General features: G+C 39.2%; 1 protein-coding gene across 1 annotated transcript in view; it reads right to left on the minus strand.

The window, feature by feature from the left end:
• Positions 1 to 27,465, minus strand: part of thada (THADA armadillo repeat containing) — a 299,794-nt gene that overhangs the window by 2,849 nt on the left and 269,480 nt on the right. The window contains 1 exon segment of the mRNA XM_052011253.1: positions 504 to 670. Coding sequence (XP_051867213.1) covers positions 504 to 670 — 167 coding nt within the window.

The raw sequence follows: 27,465 nt of genomic DNA on the forward strand, positions 1-27,465 counted from the left end.
CATTTGAAAAGAGTCATGGAGTAATTGAGAGATATAGCATGGATACCCTTCAGCTGGGTTCCAGCACTGACTATCAGCCACCTAGTTACACTAATCTTTCTTTAATCCCCTTTTTTTATTCTCTCCACATTCTCAACCTTGTTACCTCCGCCCCCCCCCACTGACCTCCACTCCCACCTCCACATTTTCTACACTCCGCAATTTACAGTGGTCAATTAACCCATGTCTTTGGGATGCAGGAGGAGAACCAGAAAACCTGGAGGAAACCCTTGTGTTCACAGGCAGAACATACAAACTCCATGCAGACAGCATCAGAGGTCAGGATTGAACTGGGGTCCCTGACGCTGTGGCCCAGCAGCTCTACTGATTACATCACTGTGCTGCCTCTTGTACTAGAGGGGACTGCTGGATAGTGTATTGGAATAGGAACCATCATTTATTATTTTTTCAAATCCTTCACTAAGACAAATAGACTCAGGCAAAATGCTCCTTTATAAACATACCAGGTTTTCATTCACTGTATCTTCTTCCATATCATCTTCTACCAGCATCCATTCAATGAGGACTACAATTCCAGGCAAGACTTGGCCCCAGATCTGCAAAAGTTCGCACAGCAATCCAAGGCCAAGATCCAGAGCCAGGGACGGATTAACGACAGAGTACAAAATATCTGTGTGGTGGGGAGAAAACAAAGTGATAAGAACAAACCTAAATCCAAAAATGCTACAGCTGTCCGATGACTAATCAACGTATAAAACTGATACTGATGTGATCTGATTTTTGGGTATTTTCCAAGACAAAAATGTGGTGTGAGAACCAGCAAGGAACTTGCAGCCACACTACAACCTCTCAATCAAGAAGGCACAACAGATATTTAATCACTAGCTGCATTGTGAACTGCTAAAGCGTAACAGAAGAGAAGAAAATGTAAATAGGGAAAATAACATAAAGAATAAGACCAAGTAGTCAGGATTACTGTTATCAAAAGTAAAATCAAACTCAAACGCAACAGGGGCTAAATTTGTTGGTCAATGAAAATGGTTGCAGATATTAGTATTTTAGTCCAACATTATTACTTTCTCTATTGATACAAATCATCATAAATTTAAAGAGGTTGCTGTTGTGCTAATCCCAAAGCGTGATAGAATAGTCTGGTTTTATGATATTTAACAGAGTAAATGATCTTGGAAGTGTTCTTGGTTGTTCAGAGCAATTCAACAGGTTTTTGTTCTAAAAGTAATTTCTTTTAGGTACTGTATGCTACAGTATCAGCATATTTGGGATGAGATGCAAGTTTCACCCTTGCTGATTTCTCAAAGTCTGTTTGTAGGAGATTCAGAGCAGAGATCAGGTTCTTCAGTGGGTGTAAACAGACTATTTTTCTCCTCCAAAAATCATGGTAGTTCTAAGAGATGAAAGGTACCTCTCCTTGGATTTAACTTGCTTTAATGTCAAGAAAGATTGCAGGACACCTCTCCGGAGAGATAACAGAGAGCTGCAAATATGATGAATTGTATTTGGTTCAAAACATTAACCATTCCTCTCTTCTCAGATTCTACTGTACCTCCTGAATATTTGGAGCATTTTGTGCTTTTATTTCAGATTTCCAGAAACAATAGTTGCTGTGGTGAATGCACAGAGTCTATTTCCCAGGATTGGGACGAATTGAGAACTAGAGGGCATAGGTTTAAGGTAAGAGAGGAGAGATTTGACAGGAACCTGAGGGGCCACTTTTTCACTCAGAGGGTGGTCAGTAAATGAAATGAGATGCCTGAGGAAGTGGTTGAGGCAGGTATATTAACAATATTTAAAAGGTACTTGGTCAGGTACATGGATAGGAAAGGTTTAGAGGGATATAGGCCAAACACAGGCAAATAGGACTCACTTAATTGGGAATCTTGGTCGGCATGGACCAGTTGGGCCAAAGGGTCTGTTTATAACTCTATGACTCTTTAATAGTATTTAGTTTAAAATAAAATGTCAATGACCCAGAAGAAGTAATGGCAAATAGCTTGGTCAAGGAAGTAGTTTTTAAGGAGCATCTACTATAGTGTTAGAAGTTTAGCAGGGTTATTCCAGAACTAAACAGCCAAGTCAAGATAACCAGAAAACAACAGTGATTAAATTTATGAACACAGACGCTAGAACTGGTTTAGCATTGACAGCATTGTCCTAAACAGTTTGAGGTATAGAAGATCAACTGGAGAAGGAAGGAAATACTAATTAGTCCAAGTACAGTATGTAAGGAGGTTTCAATGGTATGGCCTTCATACTACTTTGTCTCAAACCAACAGAATGGCTAAAAATGGACTGACGTTGCAAGTGCCAGAATTCTTTAATCACGGGTTATTTGTCAAATTAACTACATCAGAGAAAAGTGGAATAATATACTTGAACAAAGGGCAGGGTTTTCTTCTTGTAAATGTTACTAAAACTATAATTGATTTCCCCCCCACTTCCCCCTCCCCCTTTCCCATTTTTAGCACTGCTCTGTTTGTTGAACCATCATCAGTGAACAGGGAAATCATGTCCCCAAAACAGGAAAGTAAAGCACAAAACTTAAGGTTATCAATTCCTGGAATACCAGTATATAACCTGGACATGGTTTAAATTTCTTTTTATTACATTTTTTGCTGTTAGGACTTCCCCCAGTGATTCTATAGGTAAACATGAGACATTGAGTCACTTTATAGCCACAGGGCAAGGGAGCCAGAAAAAAGTAAAATTTAAGGCTGGGTCATTTTACCAGGATTTAAGTAAAGTACATGAGTGAAAGTTAATGCCTGTAGACACCACGGGCACTTCCTTCCTGCCGCCAACCCTCCAGCGCAGACCCGGACAATGCCAGAATTTGCGGGGTTTTCTGGCAACTACAGACATCAACCATATTGTGTTAAAATTCAACAGATAAAAATAGAATCCAATTCCAGCAGCCAATTCTTGCTCCGTTATGATGTAGGAACATTTAGCGCAACAACAAACATAATCAAAATCACCATAACAAGAAAATTAAATTAAATGTTACATTCTAATGGGAAAAAGATCTGCTGCTCTTTTATACAAAACATGTAGAGTCAAGTTAATGCTTCACAACGTAATTCTTCATCAGTACTGCATCTAATTACTTGCACATCACAATCATTTTCTAAGAGAACGTTAATTGCATTACTTCATAATGCAATCAGGTACAGTTATTTCAATTCTTTGTTTTGCCAGATCTTTGTAGAATTCATTGCCGAGCAGTGAATCATGCCCTGAGAACTTACAGGTTGACATGGTGTCAATGTGACAGGGCTTGGAATGTGGGATGGAAGGGTTGTGTAAAGTTGCTCCTAGATAGAACGGTACAGCACAGAACAGGCCCTTCAGCCCACAATGTTGTACCAACATAGCTATTCCCTCCTACCTACTGAATGCCCACATCCCTCTATTTTCCTCTCATCCATTTGCCCATCCAAGCCCCTCGTAAAAGCCCTCAATGAATTTCTCTCCACTGCCCTATCAGGCAATGCATTCCAGGCATCCACCACTCTCTCAGTAAAAAAAAATACCCATCACACCTGTTCTGAACCTACCCCCTCTCACCTTAAGTGCATGCTCTCTGGTATTGGATTGCTCAATAAAGGGAAAAAGATATTGCTTGACCACTCTATCTATGCCCCTCATAATTTTATACACTTCCAACAGATCGCCCCTCATCCATTTAATAGCATTGTCAGCTTATTACTGGAGGTGAATTAAGCAGAAAACCAATGATAGGGATGGTGGGGTGAAAACACTAACTTTTGTTACTGAAGTGAAGATATAGGTAGAATTTGCATTTGGCTTTTAGGACAAAAGTTGGTCAGTGTATTATTAACAACTACCTGTTGATCCAGCACAATTCTGTGAGGTAGGCTTCTTTTGCATAACGTTTAACTATAAACCTATACCAAATGATTTTGGATGTTTTTTTTAAAATCAGAGGAGGGAATTAGAAGGAGTGATGGGTAAAGTTATAGGAGGAGGCTCTTTCCAGTTTGATGATCATTGCCCCTTTTGGGGGATGAGTCTGTGCCTTGTTGAGTAGATTGTGCTGAAGGACAGACAGTAAGGAAATATCTTTAGAAGGAACAACAAACAATCTGCTGGAGAAACTCAGTGGGTTGAGCAGCATCTGTAGCGGGAAAGAACCTGACGCAGGGTTTCGACCTGATACGTTGACAATTCCTCCCCCCACCCATAGATGCAGCTTGACCCGCTGAGTGCCTCCTGCAGATTCTTGCTCCAGATTTAATCATCTGCAGTCTCTTGTGTATCCACCTATAGAAGGGACCTCTAGATTGGGATCTGCACAGAGAGATACCCTTCAAATTGTGCAGCTGCTGGGTGACGAATGGCTTGATCTCTCACAGCAATGCTTGACTGAGCACTACCAGAGGAATGCTGTGGGCATCTGACACAGATCTAAACAATTGTCATTCACACCAGAAGTACCCAGTCAAATATCCTGGGTTCTGCAACCTGGAAAACCACGTGATTGCATTGTAATCCAGGAGCCATTGATTTTCATCCATGTCAGTAAATTACTTTTCCTCACAGTGCACTGTTGTATGAGCACATAATAACTCCACATGCCAAACTGAGTACTGCATGCTCATTATATGGAAATTCTTCCTGAACAAATAAATGAAAATTATTAAAGAAGGCTGTAATATATTTATTAACATCTTCCCTGCAATAGTAAATTGCTTGAGCATGAAAAAAATTCTTATTCCATATAAAACTACATTTATTCTCACCTGCAGTGCAGTGCCTGGAGTTACCTAACATAAAAATAGTAGCTATTAAACTGATGGGAGGAAACAACAAGTGCCTACTGTTTCAGAATGCTGTGATCTGTCTTAGCTTGAATGATATCATTGCATGCATGCTCGATAAAGAGCTAGAAAAAAGGTTTGGCAAACACATTTGTGTAACAGTACCCTCCTAAAAAATTTTGAAAAAGTTTAAAAGTTAAAGGAATGCAAAACTATAAATCTCTAACTTAGCTATTCAGGGCAAAACCAATAATTGCACATAATGAATGTGATTAATGGGTAGCACTATCCTTGCGTTTCCAGTTTACAGCTGTTATACATTGCATGCTAACATGCAGTGGCGCCATGTTTATCTCCAGGTCTTCAAACTATAATCATTCACTACACGGATACCTGTAAGGATAATAACCTGGGAAGTTGCAGCCCACATAAATTCAGCAGGGGACTGGCAATCTGTACAATCCTCTTGTCCTGAGGCATTATTCACTTGACTGCGAAAAACCCTAAAGAAGTGGATCTGCAGAAAAAGATCATCTAAGTTCTGCAAATAAAAGCCTAATCAAGCTCAAGATGATGGTGGGGATTCTGGGTTAAATGTGGGAATGCAGGAGAAATCGACCAAATAGGAAGAACTTTAACTGTTAGGGGAATTGCATTGAGGTGAAGGATACCCAATGGGGAAAACCAGGACTTGATGTTTCCAGTCTACATACCACCTTGGAACCAGAAATGCTGTCAAAATTACCACATTTGCACACTAAACTAGAATAGGCAGTCAACTCTGTTGGGGAAACTTGTTCACTACAACATGACAGTCAACTGGATAGAGTATTATATATAATCTCAACATGGAAAACTATTCCATGATTGGGGCTTAAAAAGCCAAAAACTTTTAAGAAGAGCAGAGTCAGAGAATCATACAACACGGGAACATGGCCTTTGGTCCATTAAGTCCACACCCACCATCAAGCACCCATTTAACTCATCCCACCATTCAAACACTGATACAGTAGAAGTCATACACAAGAAGTGTTGGAAGAACTCAGCAGGTCAGGCAGCATCCATGGAGGGAAATAAATAGTCGACATTTCGGGCTGAGACCCTTCATCAGGACTGGAGAGGAAGAGGGCAGAAGCCAGAATAAGAAGGTGGGAGGGGGTGTGGGGAAGGAAGTAGTAGTCACCTGGCTAATCTCTATTTTAAGAGGACTGCATACACAGGAAGGAGTGAAAACATTGGAACTATTGAGCTTGAAATGAGACAATTGAGTAGTTTATTTCTAGAGTCATAAAAGTTAGTAAGCCCTAACTCACTTCTTCAAACTGAATCAGGATAGATGGCAAAAAGACATGTTTAATCTAGTAACAGACAACACAGATTATTCTGAAAGGAAAGCTGGGATGTACAAAGGGGAAATTTTAACTACCCTGAAGTTAATTAGCAAGAAACAAAAGGTAAAGGGGATAAGGGAATGGAGTTCCTAGAATAGGTACAGATCTCCTGCCAAGCTTGAATGCAAGATGCTCAAAAAGAGAGCATTTTATATTGGATATAGTAATGTGGAGTGAACCAGCCCGGAGAAATAAAAATAGGGAACATCGTGATGACCATAAAATCATCAACAGTGACCATAATACATTAAACTTTAACATAGTAACTGAGAAGGATGCAAGCATGACCGACACCAGAATCATAGAGTGGAAAGAAGCAGATTGAGAGGCTAAAACAGAACTGAGAATATAAAATAACAACAATATTAGCAAATACCAATGCAGAACAGCAATGGAACTATTTAAAATGGTGTTCCATGGGCCCAAGGAAAGTACATTTCATGGTCCAAGAATAGCCAAAACACTAAAGGGATATCATGAATCAAGACACAAATTTTTGTGGACAAGGAAACGGTCATATACTAACTGCCCGTGCTCACCCTTGATACAAGTGGTAAGAATGAACTTACTTTTCTAGATCTGCTGATGCCCTGCAGGAGGGCGGAATAGTGTTTTCACATGGGTGGTCCAAAATTAGCCACGCCAACAAAAGAAGAAAAAAATTCTGACAGCTGGCTAAACCATGCCAAACCTGACAAGGAATTGAATGTTTCTGAATGTTGCTAGCATTCAAAAACATGCAAAACCCGTCAAAATCAATGGGCCAATCAAAAAAAAGAATACTCTTAAAAACACTTCAAAATTATTAGAATCATTAGAGCAAACTCCAATAATTCAATGAATGTAATTTTTTTTTACTTACACAGTCCCTCTCATCCTTTGCTTTCCATTGAAATGAATGGACTAACTGTTCTGAATCAGGTCTAACCTGGCATTGGTTTAGTGGGCAGATTCCCCTTCAAGAATGCTGAGGAATTGCAGCAGGTTTGCACGGCACTGGACACCATGAGGATTCCAATATTTGCAGGATCACTGACAAAAAGCTGCCAGTAAAAATCAGGATTTGTGTGTTCCTGTGGGAACGCTGAACTGCAGAGAACTGCTGGCACTTTCCAGCATGGTTTATCCCATTATGTAATTAATTTGCCTCCCTATTTCTCAGGGCGATGATTAGGTAGCTGTAATATCTGATTAGACATATTATCATATTAGTTAAAAAAAGGAAACATTTTAGATAAATCTAAACAGGAAAAGAGCCTTAGTACTAATGGAGTTTTATCATAAATTTTGAGAATATATACTAGAAATATCACGTTTGATAATTTATTGGAAAAAGTGCTAAAGAACTGGTGGTTAACTAATATTATACCTATAAGTACGTAGAGACAGAATGTGGGAAGGTGCATCAGCTTAATAACAATGGCCTGAAAGATTGTGCAATTCCTAAGAAAGGATGAAATTTAAAAAAGAATATAATACTAAACAGTGATCATAAATTCCATTCAACAAGGAAAGTCTTGTTGGGCCAATCTGAAAGAATTTTTCAAAGAGATAACAATGAGCACAAGCAAGCTCAAGGATGAGATATAATTTATGTAGACTTCCAAAAGGAACTTGATAAGGTGCCACGTAATGGATGAGAAATAAGATCAAGTATGTAAAATGAGGGGACAGTCAGCTGGCTACCAGACCAAAACCAGGGAGTGGGGGAAAAGGTTGTTAGGAGGGGGATGGGAGGGGCAATTTACTGTTTATATTTTGGAATCAAAATACAAGTTTCACTTTGAGGCATCAGGCTATATTCAATTCAGAGGCAATAAATTGCAAGAAGATACTTCATTTGATAGGAAAAATAAAGATTGCATATTATTTGGAAAATGAGAAGCCAAATGGGTAGAGGAGCAAAGAAAGCTGAAATGTGACAGACACAGATCAAGGCGGCCATTGTCAAAAGAAGATCAGAATTGCAAAGTAGAGAAGTTATGTTCAACGATAGATATAAAACAAAATGGGCTATACAACAATGATACAAATGTAGGATTATACCTAGCTGATGAACAGAAGAGATAGCAGAGAGGTAGTTCAGACCTTTGTATTCCTGGAAGGTTTGTGATGGAGTAGATGCAGAGTGCATTTCCACTACCCAGAGGCTATCAATAAAGCACAGTTGCTGTCAAAGCAAATAGGCCCTTATCTTAACCAAACATGGGATTCAAAAGTAACTTTATCCAGAGAGTGGTGGGAATGCGAAAAAAAAGTTTTTTTAAAATGTATTCACTTTCAGAAATAGGCATTGATGGGCAAGCTACCACTTACTACCCATCCCTAACTGTCGTTAAGGCAATGATGAGCTATCTTCTTAAATTGTTATCGTCCTTCTCTGTCATAAAGTCACACAGTACAGAAACAGGCCTTGTGGCCCACCAAATCCACCCATTTCTACTAATCTTATACTAATCCCATTTTATTCTCCCCACATTCCACTAATTTCCCCAGATTCTACCACTCACTTACACAATAGAGGTAATTTACAGCAGCCAATTAACCTAACAAGCTGCATGTTTTGAGGCATGAGCATTCAGGTGAAACAGGAACTGTGCATGGTCTGAGATGATAAACCAAAACCATCTCAAGTGACCTAAAAGGTATTCTGCCATTATTTGAAGTAATGCAGGAGAGTTCTGTATGGTGCCAGTATTTAGTCTTAAACCAACATCTCTAAAACATTACTTAACCATTAATCCCATTGCTGCTTGTGGGACCTTCTTGTGCACAACTGACTGCCAAGTTTCCCCATACTGCAACAGTGTAGTACACTTCAAGAGTACTTAATTGGCTGTGAAATGCTTTTAAGTAGTCATGCAAGGCACTATGGAAATTTCCTTTCTTTAATGAGTGAGTTAACTGAATAAAAGATGAATGTGAATATACATTTTAGTAACATAATGCATATATACCGTAGTGATCTAGTAGCCAGCTGCGCAAATGAGTAATAAAAAAAATATACATTCATCTTCTATTTCCTGGCAAACCTCCACATATGATTGGTCCTGCACAAGTTGTTCTAACTAGTCTTCTCCTGAAGGCTCCAATTGACTTCATTGCTGTAACTTTTGAATAATTTTACCTCCTTAAATTGTGCTGCAAAAGCAGTTGCTAATGAGTCCCAACTGGCATCAAGTGCATGAACTTCCAGTCACAAACTTAACCAGGCAAATCAAAGTATGTGTTTGCTTGAGTGTGGCTCAGCTACTCACTCCAATTTTGTGGATCGCTAACAGATTTTTCCAATGTATGTCTTAAGTTAACCAAGAGTTGGCAGGGTAGAGGCGGGGGCAATAATTGTGATGGCAATCAATTTTTAAAAATTCATTACATCTTGTTACAAAGTTAAAGGGGCTACCACAAAGTGAAGACCAGAGAAGAATGCCTTACATTGATAATGCTTTTTCCTTCGTCTGCATCTATCTATTTAATTAAGAATTCCACATGGACATTCCTGAGTATTCACCTGAGCACACTTAATGTCGTAAGATGTTGCTAAATGCTTCACAAGAGCATTTTCAAAGATAATTCAACCAATCCACGTATTTGATTGAGAGGTCAGTAAAAGGAGAGAGGATTGGAGAGGATGAGCAAGGGAAGTCCAGAGCTAAGGGCCTCAGCATGTCTGTTAGTGAGGGGAGTGACGAAAATTTACATGCAATTACCAGAAATGGAAAATAGATGTCTCACAGTGGCAGAGTACAGAGATTGGGAGATGTGATGGGAGACAAGGAAACCATTAAGAGATGAAACCAAAGACAAGCATTTCAAGAGAGTTGTTACAGGACTGGATGCCGACATAAGGTTTAGGTTTAGAGGGATATGGGCCAAACGTGGGCAAATGGAACTAGATTAGATGGGAATCTTGGTCGGTGTGGACCAGTTGGGTTGAAAGGCCTGCTTCCGTGCTGTGTGACTTTATGAGTCGGTGAATACAGGGGATATGGATGAACAGGACTTTGTCCACTTTAAAGCAAGATACATTTCTAAAAATGATTGTCCCAAGAATAGTATTAAATGGCTCCTGCTAGATGTTCCATTTGTAAATATACCAGCCTTTAAAACTGTGCACAATGAAAGAGGTGTGCCGTACAGTCAATGTACAGTGCACCATGACCTTGGGTGTAATGGAATTGGGTTCACATTTTCCTTCAATGGACTATGGACTGCATGAGGGAATGTACTAAATCCAAGACTGAAGGTGGGTCTGGCGAGCCATCAGTGAGGACTGGAGTTCAGAGTTTGATTGGGGCCTTGGAGGGTAAGGGAAGGGCAGGGGAGATGGTACAGGCATTGAAGACTTCACTGGGGTTGGGGAAGGGATCACAATCAGGGTCTAGAAGGGGGAGATGGCTGGGTGAAGATTGGTGCTTTATGTGAGGGGGTGGGGTGGAAGTAGGGGTCTTAATCAGGAACTTCAGAGAAATGTTTGTTTAGTGAGGGTCTTCAGTGTGGTTGTGGGGGCAGAGGAGAGAAAGACTTTGGGTTGTTTGGGGTGGGGATGTGGTCGGGGGATAATTGGTAAGTGCAGTGGTGGAGTGTTCCTGAAGAATAGGAGTTCAGTAGATTCTTAGAAATGGCCATTTGTATTTATTCAACAAAGCACCTGTCAAACCTGGTAAAAGTGAGAGTGCAAAGCGGAGAGAATTCACACTGAGATGGGGAAAAAAATCAATGACTAGAAGGTGGAATTCTTGATTCACGAAGTCCTGCAGGTTTCTTTTTACACTTAGAGGTGTGGTGCTCATTTCAACTGGCAAAATGTAAATGCAGTCAGAGATTAGTATGGTTTGTGTATCCACTGCCATGAAGTCTGTGTTGACTGCACAAACATGGAACTCTTGCTTCTTCCACCTCACAGTATTGCTGCTAGGTTGTCACATTATAAAGATAAGATAGGGGCAGCACAGTAGCGTAGTGGTTAGCGCGACGCTTTTACAGCGCCAGCGATCGGGGTTCGATTCCCGTCGCTGTCTGTAAGGAGTTTGTACATTCTCCCATGTATGCGTGGGTTTCCTCCGGGTGCTCTGGTTTCCTCCCACATTCCAAAGATGTACAGTTAGGTTAATTTGGGTTTAAAATGGGCGGCGCGGACTCATTGGGCCGGAAGAATCTGTTACCATGCTGTAAATAAAATTTAAAAAAAAAATTTAGACAACTTAATTTAAAAGTCTGCAGATATTAAATCATTCCTGGAAAATGTAGTGCTTTCATTTGCAATTTAATTCACTGTAGGTAATGAGCAAGTCTGTACAGGTACAGATACCTGATGCAAACGTGAATCGTATATACAGTATCTATGTTTTACTGCAACAATCTCAAGCATTCTTTAACATGTATATATATAAGGCCATCAAAACCTCTACAATGCTGGTGAATCAATGTTAATCAATGTAACGATTCATTATAATGCTACCAAGGGCTCAAATGAAAAGTAGCAATAAGCTTATTCCAGAAATGCTATTAATTCCTAATGTGTTTTCTTCTTTCAAATGTAATATCCCCCCAAAATATTCCAATTTAAGCTGCACAGCATCTGCTTATCCATTATAAAAAAATGAGTTAGTTACTGAAATGGGTTAATGCAGCTTGAAAATTGCTTGTCATGCTGCAATCAGACAAGCAAGGGGTTTGACAATGTACAGTTTCATATATGGGATAAAGATGATATGATTCAGCTGAATTGAACATGGTCTTTCTGGTTTCCAATCGGCTTCCTTGGCCTTTGGTTCATTGGTTAAGTTGCAAAATTCTTGATTCTAAGTTTGTCTCCAAGTTTTGCAATCAAAATTAAAGCAAAGCCACAGAAAAAAAAAACCTTCCCAAGTACAACATGATTCAGGAGAGTTTTATATGTACTCCTGATGTTCCAGACTTTCTGGTCCAACTGACAAAATTCCTATTCATCCCTCACACTAAAAAAAATTAAGATATGCACTTGAAGATGTGACCATAGAGCTACAGACCTAGTGATGGAAGATAGGATTAGGCCAAGTAGTGTTTTTTTTTAACTGGCACAGATACGATAGGTAGAATGACCCTCCCTTCTATGTTTCTGACTAAAGAATCTCCTTGGTGTAACGTGATATGTCAACATCAAAGGACTGCCACCAGTAGCATTCACCGTACATTCCCAACCTTAAGAATACTTCCAGCTATGCATTCCCTTCTTCAGAATCCTCTTAAATAGTGCTTCATTGTTCTAAGTATTAATAAAAGGATGCTCTATGACAAGATCAATATTACTTCATTCAGATTATCAGGACAAAGATCTGTATTCCCTCAAAAACATTTGGAAGCTTAATTTATGTATTTTAAGCTTAATTATCTTAGTCGAGGAATAAGCTTAACTTATTCCTTGACTACATTAGACTAAGGCATCATTCGTTGGTGGATATTAGCACCCCCTCATGTAACACTACATAGCTCAACAAGAACCAGGGTTGGCTGCACCTATGGCAGAATCAATAGTCAGCAAAGAGCATGTCAGGACCTGTTAACCAAGCAGAGACAAAAATAATTCAGCTTATGTCCCGGTTCCTGGGCCCTGCCTGGTGCTCCATGGTGTAATACTCACCTGTGTAGAAGGATTGAACTTAGCTGTGCTGAGAGTCTATTGTTGAACATCTTAAATGCTTAGATATATGAAGAATGTGTGCTTAAATTAAGTAGTAGAGCTCTATTAGCAATCCCTAAAGGATGTAAGAGAGAAACGCAGAGTAAAAAAATAACATTTCACTGTTTTCTAACAAAAGGGGATGTCTAGTCTCCAAGTGAGGACAACTGTTAAATCATTAGTCAGAAAGCCAACCAGATGCATACAGTATATGGTGTTAGTCGATTTTATCAAAATAACATCGTTCTTGCTAAACGCACTAAATTAAAACAATATCAATGCTTCAAATGGTAGAAACAAAGGGGAAGATTATGACCAAACACTTTACGTACTAGAGATATACAAAATGGAGTAGTGGCTTAGCCTGGGGTTCGTGCAGAGTGCCACCTTGGTAAAGCCAATGCCAGAAAGTACCAACTGTGCACTTACTAAACTTAAGATGTCAGCTAGCGCTCATTAAGGAGCTGTGAGACAATTTGATAGCTGCAGCTTTAACTACTGTCCTCTTCAAATGGTGACTGCCTGTTTGGGAGTAAAGAGAACACTGTCCTTGACTTCAAACACCAGTTAAAGGTATGCACAATACAAAGGGGTGCTCACCATTTCATAGTCAACACTGCCGCAGCAAAGAGGACACCAGAAACACATTGGCTGGGGTACTTTGACAGGACTTCAGCAAAAATTATTCCAGAAATTCACTAAGGATGCTGTCTGAAAAGAGTAAATGCCTTGCTACTCCTTTATCACCTTAAGAAGGCATCAGAAGAATGTTTGTGCTTGGTTGTGAGCTTCTTGCTAAGGATCCTTCTTGAACTTGATAAAAGATGAGAGGAGGACATGACGCCAGGCAAATTAGCACCAGTGGTGATGCAGGTACAGAAGAGTCCACTTCCCCTGGATTTCCTCTACCAGTGTCACATTCAAGAACTTCTCCCTCGGCTTCTGAGCCATCCTTCAAAGCACTACCATGTATCAAGGACACATGAAGTGCTTTGTAAAGATAATAAAAAAGAGGAATGCAGTTTCCATAGTGGCACTCATACAGGAATCATGTGAATGGTGCCTCTTTGAGGATTTGTTTGACCCGTTCATCTGTATGAGTGTTTTTTTAAGTAATAAAGTAAATCTGGGCAATGCACCCGTTCAACATCAACGATAGTAATCCTCAGTGGAAATGGGTGCAAGGAATATAAACATACTGGTCCATGAAAATCGTGTTGAAAGAGCACTTGAGTACCTCATTTCCAGTTCTTTGGGTAGCACCTCCAGGGAAGTTCAAATTATGGTAATGGGCAGTTAGGACCAAAATTGTAAAGTAAATCTGGACAGTTAAACAAGTTAATCTTATTTTCACTGCATTCATTTATTGTCTGTTTTCACCTTTTTGGCTAAAATATGCTATTGATTGTCTAAAATTGCATTCTTCATTCTACTTTTGAAATATAATCACTTGCTCACCAAAATTCTCAAATGGCAAATACACAGCTAAATTATAGTCATCAATTTGGTTTTTACAACAATATTTTCTATTGCAGAATCAGATGATAAAGGTGGATGTTAAGTTAAAAATTTGATGGAGTGGATTATTCTGCTCTCTACAGCTTTTCCAACTTCACATGTTCCTTCTTTGCTCACATGGGTTGGAGGGCCTCAACTTTTCTTCAATGATTGCTTTCATAAAAATTTATGAATTATAAAATCATAGAATAACATGGTACTTAAGGAGACCATTCAACCTAACAAGCCGGTGTTAACTCTTTCCAAGAGTTAGCATTGATTCCTATTCCTGTGCTCTTTCCCAGCGTTCCTGAAATTCTTCATCCAGTTCTCTCTCAAGCCTATTGTTGAATCTTTCTCAACCTTTCTATTAAGTGGTACAAATGCTAACCACTGTTATATTTGAAAAGTTGATCGTCATGTTACATTTGTTTTTTCTATCTAATCACTAGTCTTAGCCCTTACAGCCACTGGAAACAATTTCTCTTGCATTACTCCCTTTAAATGCTTCATGACTTTAAATATCTCTACCAAATCTCATTCTTGCTCGATAGCTAATTGGAAACTTAGCTTAAGAACAGGTTAGATCTTTCCCCAGATCAATTTTCTAAAAATACACTGAAGCATCAACTAAAAAACCTATAATTGGCAAAATTCATCTGGAGGTACATAGTTTAACAGTTTGGGGGCAGGATCTTGAAGATGGGAACAGAAAGCTCTACTTCTAATTCTGGGGAATCTATTTCCATGTAAATGAATACAACTGCAGAGGATTGTTAAAGTTCCAACAAAAAGACTGGAGAAATGTATCAAATTTATTAGGAAGGACCACACATTAAATTAGACAATATAGTTAATTGGACTTCATGTATATTTTTACTTAACAAATATCTACCATTATTTAGTAGCCGAGAAAATAAGGCACTCAAAGATCAATAACTCGACTTGCCATGTTGTAAACAAGTGGACAGAAAAGTACACACAATGTACACACACTGAATGTAAGTACGGCAATAATGTGCCCAAGAATGGTACAAATATTTTATCCTTTAATCAAAAATGTAATGAGCCATATCTGCATTCCCAATTAGCTACATATGAAATCCAGAGGTGTATACTAACCATTTAGAGAAGAGGAATTCTATTCCAACTATAATGAGTAGAGAATTTGAATTCAGATCAAAAAATCTGGTAATAAAAGCTGGACCCAGTAAAGGTGACCATAAAGTTGCTGGACCATCATAAAAAGTTAAATAAAAACAGAAACTGCTGCAAACAATTAGCAGGTCTGGCAGCATCTGTGGAAAGAGAGTTGAAGCTTCAGGTTGAACAGCCTTTGTTAAACTTTATCATAACACTTAAATAATTTACTAACATCCTTTTGGAAAGTAATCTTTTCATCTGTACCCATTCTGGCTAAATGCAACTCCAATCTCATGGTATCTCAGCTACTTTCCAAAGTGCCCAACAAACTGCTGCTGTGATAACTAGAAGTGAACAACATGTGCTAATACTTGCCTTGTTAGCAACTTACATGTCTTGGCAATGGATTAAATGACTGATAATAGAAATAAGTATCTATGAAGATTGTGGAAATCAAATCCAAATCCCTTTTTGGAAAACAAAGCATGTGCAAGGCCAGAAAAATAATTGTTCTTTTAATTTCATGCACATGCAAATATTGGTTTATATTTTAGGTTCAGTACCAGAGTGATGGCACTCATACAAAGGTGCCCTTGAAAATCTAGAGATATTTATTGCAAAAGGGAAGTCCACATCAGTTGTTTTCCTGAACCAAAGAGGTCCTCAGCAACTAGCAGCTATGACATCATCAACTTGGCTGAGTAACCAATCACAATAAAGAATTCTGACAGCAACCAGGAAGAAAATCCAGAGAAGTGTGAGGTGGTACACTTTGGAAGGACAAACTCCAAGGCAGGGTACAAAGTTAATGGCAGGATCCTGGGTAGTGTGGAGGAGCAGAGGGATCTGGGGATCTATGTCCACAGATCCCTGAAAGTTGCCTCACAGGTGGATAGGGTAGTTAAGAAAGCTTATGGGACGTTAGCTTTCATAAATCGTGGGATTGAGTTTAAGAGCCGCGAGGTAATGATGCAGCTCTACAAAACTCTGGTTAGACCACACTTGTCCAGTGTCTGGTCCAGACACAGAGTACTGTGTCCAGTTCTGGATGCCTCATTATAGGAAGGATGTGGAGGTGTTGGAAAGGGTGCAGAGGAGATTTACCAGGATGCTGCCTGGGTTAGAGAATATGCATTATGAGGAGACACTAAGGGAGCTAGGGCTTTACTCTTTGGAGAGAAGGAGGATGAGAGGAGACATGATAGAAGTGTATAAAATATTAAGAGGAATAGATAGATTGGACAGCCAGCACCTCTGTCCCAGGGCACCAATGCTCAATACAAGAGGGCATGGCTTTAAAGTAATGGGGGGGAAGTTCAAGGGAGATATCAGAGGAAGGTTTTTTACCCAGAGAGTGGTTGGGGCATGCCTGGGGCGGTGGTGGAGGCAGGTACATTGGTCAAATTCAAGAGATTGCTGGTTAAGCATATGGAGGAATTTAGAAGAGAGGGATATGTGGGAGGAAGGGACTAGACAATCTTAGGTGAGGTTTAAAGTTTGGCACAACATTGTGGGCCGAAGGGCCTGTATTTGTGCTGTACTGTTCTATGAAAAAAGCACTTTCTGTTTACTCATAATTTAAATATTGTACAGACTGATGAATATACACATAAGATTAAAGTTAAAATTGAAATATCAAAAATATTTTAAATCTAAATGTATTAAATCTTTTTAATTCTGAAAATTTAAGTGAAGGAATAACACTCCACACACATGAAATCTTGTTGGGCCAATATTTACTTAAACAGTTATTATGGTTTACTATATCATTAAGTATTCACTAAGATCTCACACATAAGTTTAACATTTCAGTGTATTTTAAAAGACTATCTTTCTTTTATTCATTCACCAGATACGTGTATTGCTAACAATGCCAGCATTTATTGTCCATCCCTGATTGCCCTTGAACAGAGGAGACAGTTAAGAATTAATCACATTGGTGAGTCAGGAGTCACATAAATGCCAGACCAGATAAAGGTGGCAGACTTCCTTCCCTGAAGGACACCAGTGAAGCAGATGGGTTTCTATAATAATCCAGTAGTTTCATGCAGACTGAGAATAGCTCATCTTTAAAATTTAAATTTTAACATTTTTATAATTTTAAATAATCAATTAAGGGAGTTAAAGTGGGTGGATGGGAACAGTGGGGGGAGGGGAACCAGTGGAAGGTGTGGGTGGGTGATGCGCATATGGAGTGGGTAGGAGAGCGGATAGAAACAGGTTGTTGGGGGCGCTGAGGTGAATGGAGGAGGAACTGGGTACATCAGGGGGAGAGAGAAAAAGGACAGAGGTCGAGCAGTTTACTTGAAATTGGAGAATTTCACTTTTGATTCCATGGTCCACCTTCCTCTCCTTTCAGACTCCATGATCTCCAGCCCTTTGTCACCTCCACCTATGACCTACCTGCCTCTGTTGCTATTTCCACTCTTCCTTCCTCCATCTGCCCATCACAGCTCCTTACCTGGGTCCACCTATCACTTGCTAGCTCTTCCTCCACTCCTTCACTTCATCTTTTGATATTGGCTACCTCCCCTTTAGCTTTCATTCCAGACGAAGGGTCTCGACCCGAAGTGTCAAGTCCATTTCCCTCCACAGATGCTTCCCGACCTGCTGAGTTCCTCCAGCATCTTGTTTGTTGCTCCAGTTTCCAGCATCTGCAGTCTCTTGTGTGTCCAACTTCCAAGATTTCTGTGTTAAACTACACTTGCACAGAAACACCAAAATTATTGTCATTTTAGCTGTGACAGGACAGCAAATGGTGTTAAATTGTCCCTTTCACTGCAAAATCTTGGCCATTAAATTTTGGTCCTGTTCAGTTTACCTTTCTTGCCTTCTAATCGGCAAGCCTGAAATGTAGATCTTCTTCTTGGCATCCATATTACATTTTATACAACTTGCAAATGTTTCCTGATTGCGAGCGAAAACCTTGGCTGGATGCTGGTGCAATCCAAAGACATTAAATGCAAGACCTCAACAATTTACTTCTCTATAAACAGCACAATGAGGCCATGTACGAAGCAGCAAAATATTTGGCAAGCTGAGTTTTAATGCGGAGCGCATGTTATGAATTGGATATCTAAATCCTGGGTGGCTTGAGATTTCAAAAGCTAAAAATATTTAGTTTTTACTTCTGCTTAACTATTCTAAAGGAACTGACAGTTATTTGTATCAACAGTCTTTATCAGTTCCCTCTCAGGTTTCTGTACACAGTACTACCCATGCAGAAGTATTCAATTTTGTTCACTGCAACTTTTATCATGTGTATCAAGCGGGACTCAAAAGGACAACATAATCAAAAATTACAACCAAATGGCATGGAAGTTAAAGGCCAAAATGTTCTCATAATTTATCCAAACTATGAACGAATTATCCACATGAATGATGGAGAAATGGGGGGCTATGTTGGAGGGAAGGGTTAGATAGATATTAGAGCAGGATAAAATGTCGGCCCAACTTCCTGGGCCGAAGGGCCTGTACTGTGCTGTAATGTTCTTTGTTCTATCTTTTTGGGCAAAGATTGAGACATTTAAACAAATGTTTGCTCTCAGATCATTCTACAAGAGGCAGAAGAAGGCCACTGAATATGATTTCTTTCCTCCCCCATGTAAAACGCAATGCCTCAATAACACATTTGTGGTCAATGCGATACAATATAAGGAACTGGAAATGAACACAGAAGTGGAACAAGCGTTAGGTAAGCTTCTGACCTTCATAAAAGAAATAGACTAAATTAAGGATGGAAGTTTTCTGTTGAGATCATGATCCCCTTCCTTTTTTTTAAAGAAAGTACTTTCTCCCATTCTCCCTTTGGCATGACCTGGCTGCCATTGAGAACAACTGCTCCGAGGACTGCCAACAGTGCTATGAATTCACCACTGGTTATTAAAATACAGTTCACAATGATGACATGATTTTGCTTCATTACTGTGTGAAAGCCTCCCTTAACCTCTGCACTCCATAGCTGCAGTCAGCTCATGGTGATTCATGGGCAAAAATGTACACCCACCAAACTTGGGCAGATGTTGGAGCTTCACTGGATGTGTCATCTGGTCAGCAGATTTAGGATGCAGTTGTGTTCTGCGGTGTAGAGTTATGATTGAAGATCCCATGTGACTTTTATTCAAAATGGTTAATAGACATCATAGGTTTTAGTTCAACTGAGGTTTCAATTAAGAAACATTTTTACAAAAATTATCACTGTTAGTTTGCTCTACTGTATTTAACAATGTAAATGCTTCTGAGATTAATTTAATTGAAAAGTTAGCATAGCTCAAATTAACATCATAAAATTAGAGAGGTGAAATACTTTGCATGCTGGAAATTTGAAATAAAATCCACAAGTGCTATTCTGATTAAAGGTTATCAGCATCATCTACATTTTCCTCCCTCTACATGTGCTGCGTGACTTGTTGAGCATTTTCAGCATTTTCCATTTTCATAATATCGCAAAATTGTTGGAACCTGTCGAGCTTAGAGCTAACACATGGCTCATTCATCTCTAAAACGAGCATTTTAATCCAACCCAGATCATAGGGTGATAGATTCTTCTGTGGCAGAATTAAGAGTCCCAGGGGAAATGAGTTTAGGCAACCACAATCCAATCCCCCGGGCCTGAAACACAAAAGCCCTCAGAACCTGGCAATGATTAATAATCCGACGTAACTATCACAAGGGTCTACAAAATGAAAATACAATATTAGTGCTGCTAAGAATCAACAACCCACTCTCTCTGGTGCACACAAATTTTTAAAAATTAAACTTGTTTCAATGGATTTACATTTGACGAGTTTATCATTTCAGACTACATTTAGATGCCAGCTGTGGATCTACTGAAGCTGTGGTACCAAGCCGTACCCCAGAATTCTGAGTATATAGTTTAATGTGTGCATAACACAATCACATGTAATCTATAACACGGATAGCATGGTATATTAATGATCCAATATGCACTATACTGCAGTGAATGTATATCACTATTACAGTGCCAGGGATCCGGGTTCAATTCTGGCCGCTGTCTGTAAGGAGTTTGTACGTTCTCCCCTTGTCTGCGCGGGTTTCCTCTGGGTGCTCCGGTTTCCTCCGGGTGCTCCGGTTTCCTCCCACATTCCAAAGACGTACGGGTTAGGAAGTTGCGGGCATGCTATGTTGGCGCCGGAAGCGTGGTGACATTTGCGGGCTGCCCCCAGAACATTCTATGCAAAAGATGTATTTCACTGTGTGTTTTGATGTATATGTGACTAATAAAGTTATCTTATTTGTGTCAAGCAATCTCCACCACTATGAAGCTCAGAGTTTTAATATATAGTCTGTAACATAAAGTGCAGCACTGAAGAAGTGTTAGGTCATCAACCATGCTGTCTTTTCAATGACATGTAAAACAAAGGTTCTGCTCAGCAGATTCTGCTTGATTAGCCAGATGAATAAAATGCCCTGGCATTACTCCCATTGAATAACATGCCCTGGCATTGAATAACATGCCCTGGCATTACTCCCACTGTCCTATCCCTCACTGATTTTCTAGTGGCAGCATTTCTGTTCTTCCTGTTGTTTTCTCACAACTTTCACCTTCCACATTACCTGGTCATTTATCCGTGAACCTTACTGTTTTCTTTGCCTATGATTAAAATAGTGATTACAAAATCAGTTGTGAATGCAAGTTCTTTCTTTTTTACAACTCCATTAAAAGCACTGTAATAATGAGTTTGTTATTTTTAGAGAGCCCTGGGAAAGAAACAAAACTAAAAAAACATATTTATACAACTGTAAAATCGGAAAAAATACATTTCAGATCATTAACAATAATTTGTATAATTTCTCCAAGATGATTAACTTGCTGACATATGGAACTAATTGTTGGAGGATATCTGTAAATGCATTTCCTGAATTTAATAAGTTCAAGCTGAACCCTATCATGTGTCCGAGTGCTTGAAGTAAAAGTGGAGACCATATATTTCATATAAGGGAAGAAAATATTCCACTGAAATCAGAGACCATTCTCACTGATTAGTTTGCAGAAGTTTGTTATTTTGCTGCTAATGCATTTGAGAATACCATTTCAGATGATCTACTTCTCTTTCAATACCAAAAAAAACTCATTTCACTTCACAAGATTGTATTCATTTAGTACATTTAACATATGGATGACGTATCGTGGGAGCACCATCAAGCAAAATATTGACAAGATTAGTTGAAAAAGTTACTACAGGTGGGATGGTGGTGGGACTAGGGTTAGGGACTTGGAGCTCTTTCTTGAGGAACTATGACTGACCAATGAGCTCCCTTGTCAGGAGCTCCAAGCGATTTTCTCGAGCACTCCAGTTGATCTCAGCCTTGCTGATGTAAGATGGGGAGGATGGGCTCTGTTTCACACTTGTCGTTGTCATCAATTAACTTCCAACAGTAACAATCTCAGCGTGGATGTTGGAAGGGAACAGCATTGGTCTGAGATGGGATCCTTCCTATGCTCGAGTGGTTTGCTGACACGTACTGTTTATGCTCATACAAAAAGAGTTGATTGAGTAACAGGAGGGTATTTAGCAGCCACAATAATGTACGCTGCCAGCGTTCTGGTGAGAAGGACTGGAGAAAATTGTTGGGGATAGGACAAGAGAGCAGAAGGTCTATTATGCAAGAATGGCCCTACATACACCCGGATGAGTGGGTTTGCAATGTTCTGTGAGCTTTACACCATGGGTCTGGGTTCAGCTAACATACAGTCAGCTCCTGGATCACTGGCACTCGTTCATCACTTCCAATCTACAGAGCTGGCAACATGTCTAAAAGCTGCACTGAAGCTAACTTGAGGGAATAAGCAGGCAGCATATCAACCTTGCTTACTGATGTCTGGCAGTAAGTTTTGATGTTGGATATTTTTACAGAACAGGACAGTAATCCATACACAAACATGTTTTGATGGTGTCACAGCTTGGCCTAACCCCATATGACCCATTAGTGGTGTTCAGTCTTATCACCTTACAGTACTTTATTCAACAGAAAGAGCCTGCACTCTGCAGGGCTTTATTCTGATGATCTTTCAGATGAATACCTTTACTAATTGATGGTAACCTCATCTAACCCTTTTCATCAGGTGTGGGATGGGAAGCAGAGAAAAGGAACTGAAAGGGGGGTAAAGTTCAACAGGTTAGCTGTAAATGCCTCAGTTTGACCTTTAAATATCTTGAATTTATCTCACATTTTCATAACAGGACTGAACCTTGATGCTATTGATTACTGATTAAAAGAGGAAGGCAGAAAATAAAGCAAATCACATATCCCTGGATAGGTGACTGCCAGCTGCACCAAAACGGTAAACATAATGTCAAGATTGCAATTGGGATTTTTCTACCGGGGGGCACATAAAGAGAGTTTCTCCCCAACGTTTCTCGGAACCTGAAGACAGTTTGCCAAAATCTTTAAAAAACTGTGACACAAGAGATCTTTTGTCAAATTAAATGTTTTCATGGTATTATTTAGCACCCATGCTTTGGGTAAGAAAAAAAATACAGGTCTTGTAATTCAGAGAACGTTTGATAAGAAATAGTAAGTCTATTCCAAACAGTGAAAGAAGGAATCACAATGGCAACAAGTGCTGCTCACAAAGATGTAAGATGAAATTTATACGGTAACATAATGATGACTAGGAAGCAAACAACAGAAACCAATTTTTTTTGGAAAAATGTTTTTGAAAAATCTGAACAGTTGTAACCTTTTTGGAGGTTTCTGACCTGGCGCAGTGACATGACCACAGACCTCACAAGATCTTAAAAAAAATGCAACAGCAATCGAAAAATTACTGATCCTTCAACCAAAAGAACGCTTAATTGATTCTGAATAAACTTCTTTTCCTTTTACAAACCCTTCACCGTGAGAAGAACTTAGTTTTTTTATATTGACCAGAATGTTTCTGGTAACGATGAATATCAATAAATAACTATTTTTAAAATGATTAACATGCAAATATTTCATTAATAAGCATATCGCTGTGAAGAGATTTGGACTCAGTTATTTCAAAATGGAATAAGCATATGTTATTCATTAATACACTGTAGCAGTCCCTAAAAGCTCTCGGGGGAGGGGGGGGCTGGATGAGTTATGTGAAAATTTGAGTTAAAACGAGAAAAAGAAAACAAACCAAAGATACTTTTCAAACAATTGTGTGTGTACCATATATCAGCATTATCTAAAAATAATATAGCAAAAGCATATAGCAACTGTAATCAAGAACATCTGTGTTGCCTTCAGCCCATCTTGCAACACAAATTATTATAAGATTTACAATTCATCTGCGTTCACAAACGTATTCCAGTTGAGATGCCCTGGGGCTAGAACTGAACAGACATGAAACCAATTTGTGACTTTGATGATACAAAATTTCAATAACCTAAAAGGATGAACATTCCTGCTTCACTTAGATTGTACTTCAGCACTGATTTATGTACTTTCCTTTCCTATGTAAGGAAAATTGATTTAGTCTTCCACATTCTTTGGTAAATTATATCTCAAGAATTATTGTACATGTAATAATAGTACATATAATTAACATGTGCGGCTCAACCATAATGGCAATGCACTCTTTTACCTGTTGTAGCCTGTTTCAAACCCTTAAATTAGTCTGAGACAGGTCAAAAGCAAACTATGTGGAGGAGGGCAAGTGAACTCAAAATCCTTTAAAGAAAATGGTAATGTTACCTGAGATGGTAACTCTATAGCCCAGAGATTACAGAAACACCATTCACAATTTGTTCCCTAAACCCACATAATGACTGATGCTTGAAGGCAAAATGGTAGGGGCGGATGGGCTACTAAGTAAATACACAGTTTTCACATTTCCCCACCCTCCACAAAGCATTTGGAAAGGGTAGAAGGCTGAGCATTAACTTAAATCGGGATATGTTTATTCTCATCTCCTCTCCCAAAAGAACATTTCTTTGGACAGAAAAGGATGATTGCTTAAAAACTACCATCTTTTCAAATGAAAAACTGGTTGAAATGTAACTACTGTAATCTCCATAATAACATTTCTAACAGATATAAAACTGGCTCATGTGAAGAACTATTTTGAAACGTATTTTGCTTTTAGTTGACATCTATATCCGAACTACAACAACAGCTTTCAAACTGTACAATCTCAGTGCTAAGATATTAGTAGAGATTTTTTTTTGTAACTTGTTTAAGGTGATACATGATAATCACACTGGGTGTATGTGTTTGCTTGAAATGAGAAAATTTCAAAACTCTCAAGTCCAGAAAGCAAGCTCTCTAATTCCCCCACAGCAGCATAAAAGCCGCATTTCAGTGGTTTTTGCTAATGATGATAATACTTGTGATGTGCAAGATAATAGGGCAGAAAGTGGGGACCGGCAAAGACGTTCTAGTCACACCACAAGAATGAGCTTGCAGATAGGCATGCAATTCAGCACCCTGCCAAAGTTTTGTGGTGGAACACAGGATACTAATAAAAGGATGAATCAGGGCGTACATTAAGATTTGGTGGAAATGGAGAAATGGTTGTGTGAATTACACGACTGGTCTGTTAGATAAATATCCCATGGAAGGTCATCAACCTCATGATAGATCATAAATCTGAAATACAAACAGAGATTTCTCTCTCCATTGATGCTGCCTGTCCTGCTGAGCATTTCCAGCACGCTATTTTTATGCCAAGAATCTCTTATTTAAGAAAGGATGCACTTGCATTGGAAGTGTTCGAGAGGAAATTTGCTATATCAATTTGTGGGATGAAGGAATTGTCTTATGTAGAATGACTGAGCAGGTTGGTTTTGTATCCATTGGAGATAAGAAGAAAGAAGGGTGCTTTTTGGTACTGGTATTGGTTTATTATTGTCACTTGTACTGAGGTACAGTGAACAACTTGTCTCACATACCGATCATACAGGTCAATTCATTACACAGTGCAGTTACATTGAGTTAGGATTCTAAAGGTGCTTAGCAAGGTAGGTACTAAAGAACCAATAAGGAAGAGGATACTTTAGAAATAATCTTGTGTAATGTAAAAGGATTAATTGATAATCTGGTAGTTGAGGAGGCTTTAAGAAAAGTGCAACACGATAGAATTTATATAAAAAGTGAAATGACTTAGTTCAATCTGAAACCAGGGTCTCAAATCCGAATAAAACATATTATAAAGGCATGAGGTGAAAGCTGGGAAACAACATTAGAAGGTACGAGAGTAACAGGGAAAGTGATCCAACTATGATTAATGACAGAAACTGTAGATAGTATTAGATCAAAGGAAAAGACTTATAAGATCACCAAGAAAAACAATAAATCTGAGGATTGGGAAGATTTCAGAGTTCTGCAAAGCAAGATCAAGGCATTGATAAGGAAACATAGACCAGTGAGAAACATAAGAGTACATTTGTTAGAGCTTCCATAGACATATAAAATGGACAAGCTGAGTAAAAGTTTTAGTGGGATCCTTACATTCTAAGATACAAGAATAGGAAAATAGGAAGGGATTCAAATGAGAGGAGAGAGTCACAGAGCAATACAGCTTGCAAACAGGCCCTTCAGCCCAACTCGTCCATGCCGACCAAGGTGCACATCTAAGTTAGTCCCATTTGCCCGTGTTTGGCACATATCCTTCTTAACCTTTCCCATCCATGTATCTGTCCAAGTGTCTTTTAAATGTTGTTGTTGTTCCTGCCTCAAACACTTCCTCTGTCACAGCTCATTCCATCAATGCACCACCCTCTGCCCTTCAGGTCCTTTTAAATCTTACCCCTCTCACCTTAAACCTACACTCTCCAGTTTTTGATTCCCTTGGGAAAAAGATTGAGTGCATTCACCCTATCAATAACCCCTCAAAATTTTATGCACCTCTACAAGGTTACCCCTCAGTCTCCTACACTCCAAGGAATAAAGACCTGCCCTACCCAACCTCTCCATATAACTCAGGCCCTGAAGTCCTGGCAACATTCTCATAAATCTTCTCTTTCCAGCTTAATGACATCTTTACTATAACAGGGTAACCAAAGCTGTACACAATACTCCAGGTGCAGCCTCACCAGTGTCTGTACAACAGTAACAAAACATCCCAACTCCAATACTCAATGCCCTGATTGATGAAGGCCAGCGTGCGAAATGCCTTCTTTACCACCCTGTCTACCTGTGACGCCACTTTCAAGGAACTACCTACTTGAGGCACCCAAAGAAATAAATATTTGTTAAAAAAACTTAGAAAAATTTTAAGAAGTAATAAATTAATGGCACTGCTTTATCCCCAGGACCCGATGTCCTGCACTCAAGGATTTTGCAACGAATGGCTATGGAGATAGTGGATGCCTTCATTGTCAATGGATGCACTCTGACCTCACTATTTAAGAAATGATGAAGAGTGAAAACAAGGAACTATAAATGAGCGAGCCTGTCATCAGAAGCAGGGAGATTTCTGGAATCTATTATTAAGGAAGTAGCAAGGGGGCATTTGGAAAATAACAATAGGGTTGGGACGATCAACACAGATTTATTACAGGGAAATCATTTTCGACAAATCTGTTGGAAGGTTTTAATGTAACTACCAGAATTGATAAAGTGAACCAGTTGATGTGGTGTAATTGAGACAAAAAAATTCTGCAGATGCTGGAATCTGGAGTGATACACAAAAAGTGCCAGAGAAACTCAGCAGGTGTTATTGGACCTTTTAGAAGGCCTTTGATAAAGACGCCACCTGTGAGATTACAGAACAACATTAGAGCACATGGGACTGAGAACTAGTTCATGGGCAAAGAGTAGGAATGACATGTCGTTTTAGAGCTGGGGAGCTGTAACCAGAGGATGAGGCATATTGGAATTGGGGCGCCGGTTGTTCACAATCAGTATCAATGATTTGGATGAGGGATCAAGTGTAACGATACAAATTTAGTGATGATACACAGATGGGTGGCAATGTGAACTGAGAAAGGGGTGTGGGGAAGGGCAGCTTCGGGGGATATAAACAAAGACATGGCAAATT

The sequence above is a fragment of the Pristis pectinata genome, chromosome 3 (assembly GCF_009764475.1).
Source record: "Pristis pectinata isolate sPriPec2 chromosome 3, sPriPec2.1.pri, whole genome shotgun sequence".
NCBI lineage: Eukaryota > Metazoa > Chordata > Chondrichthyes > Rhinopristiformes > Pristidae > Pristis > Pristis pectinata.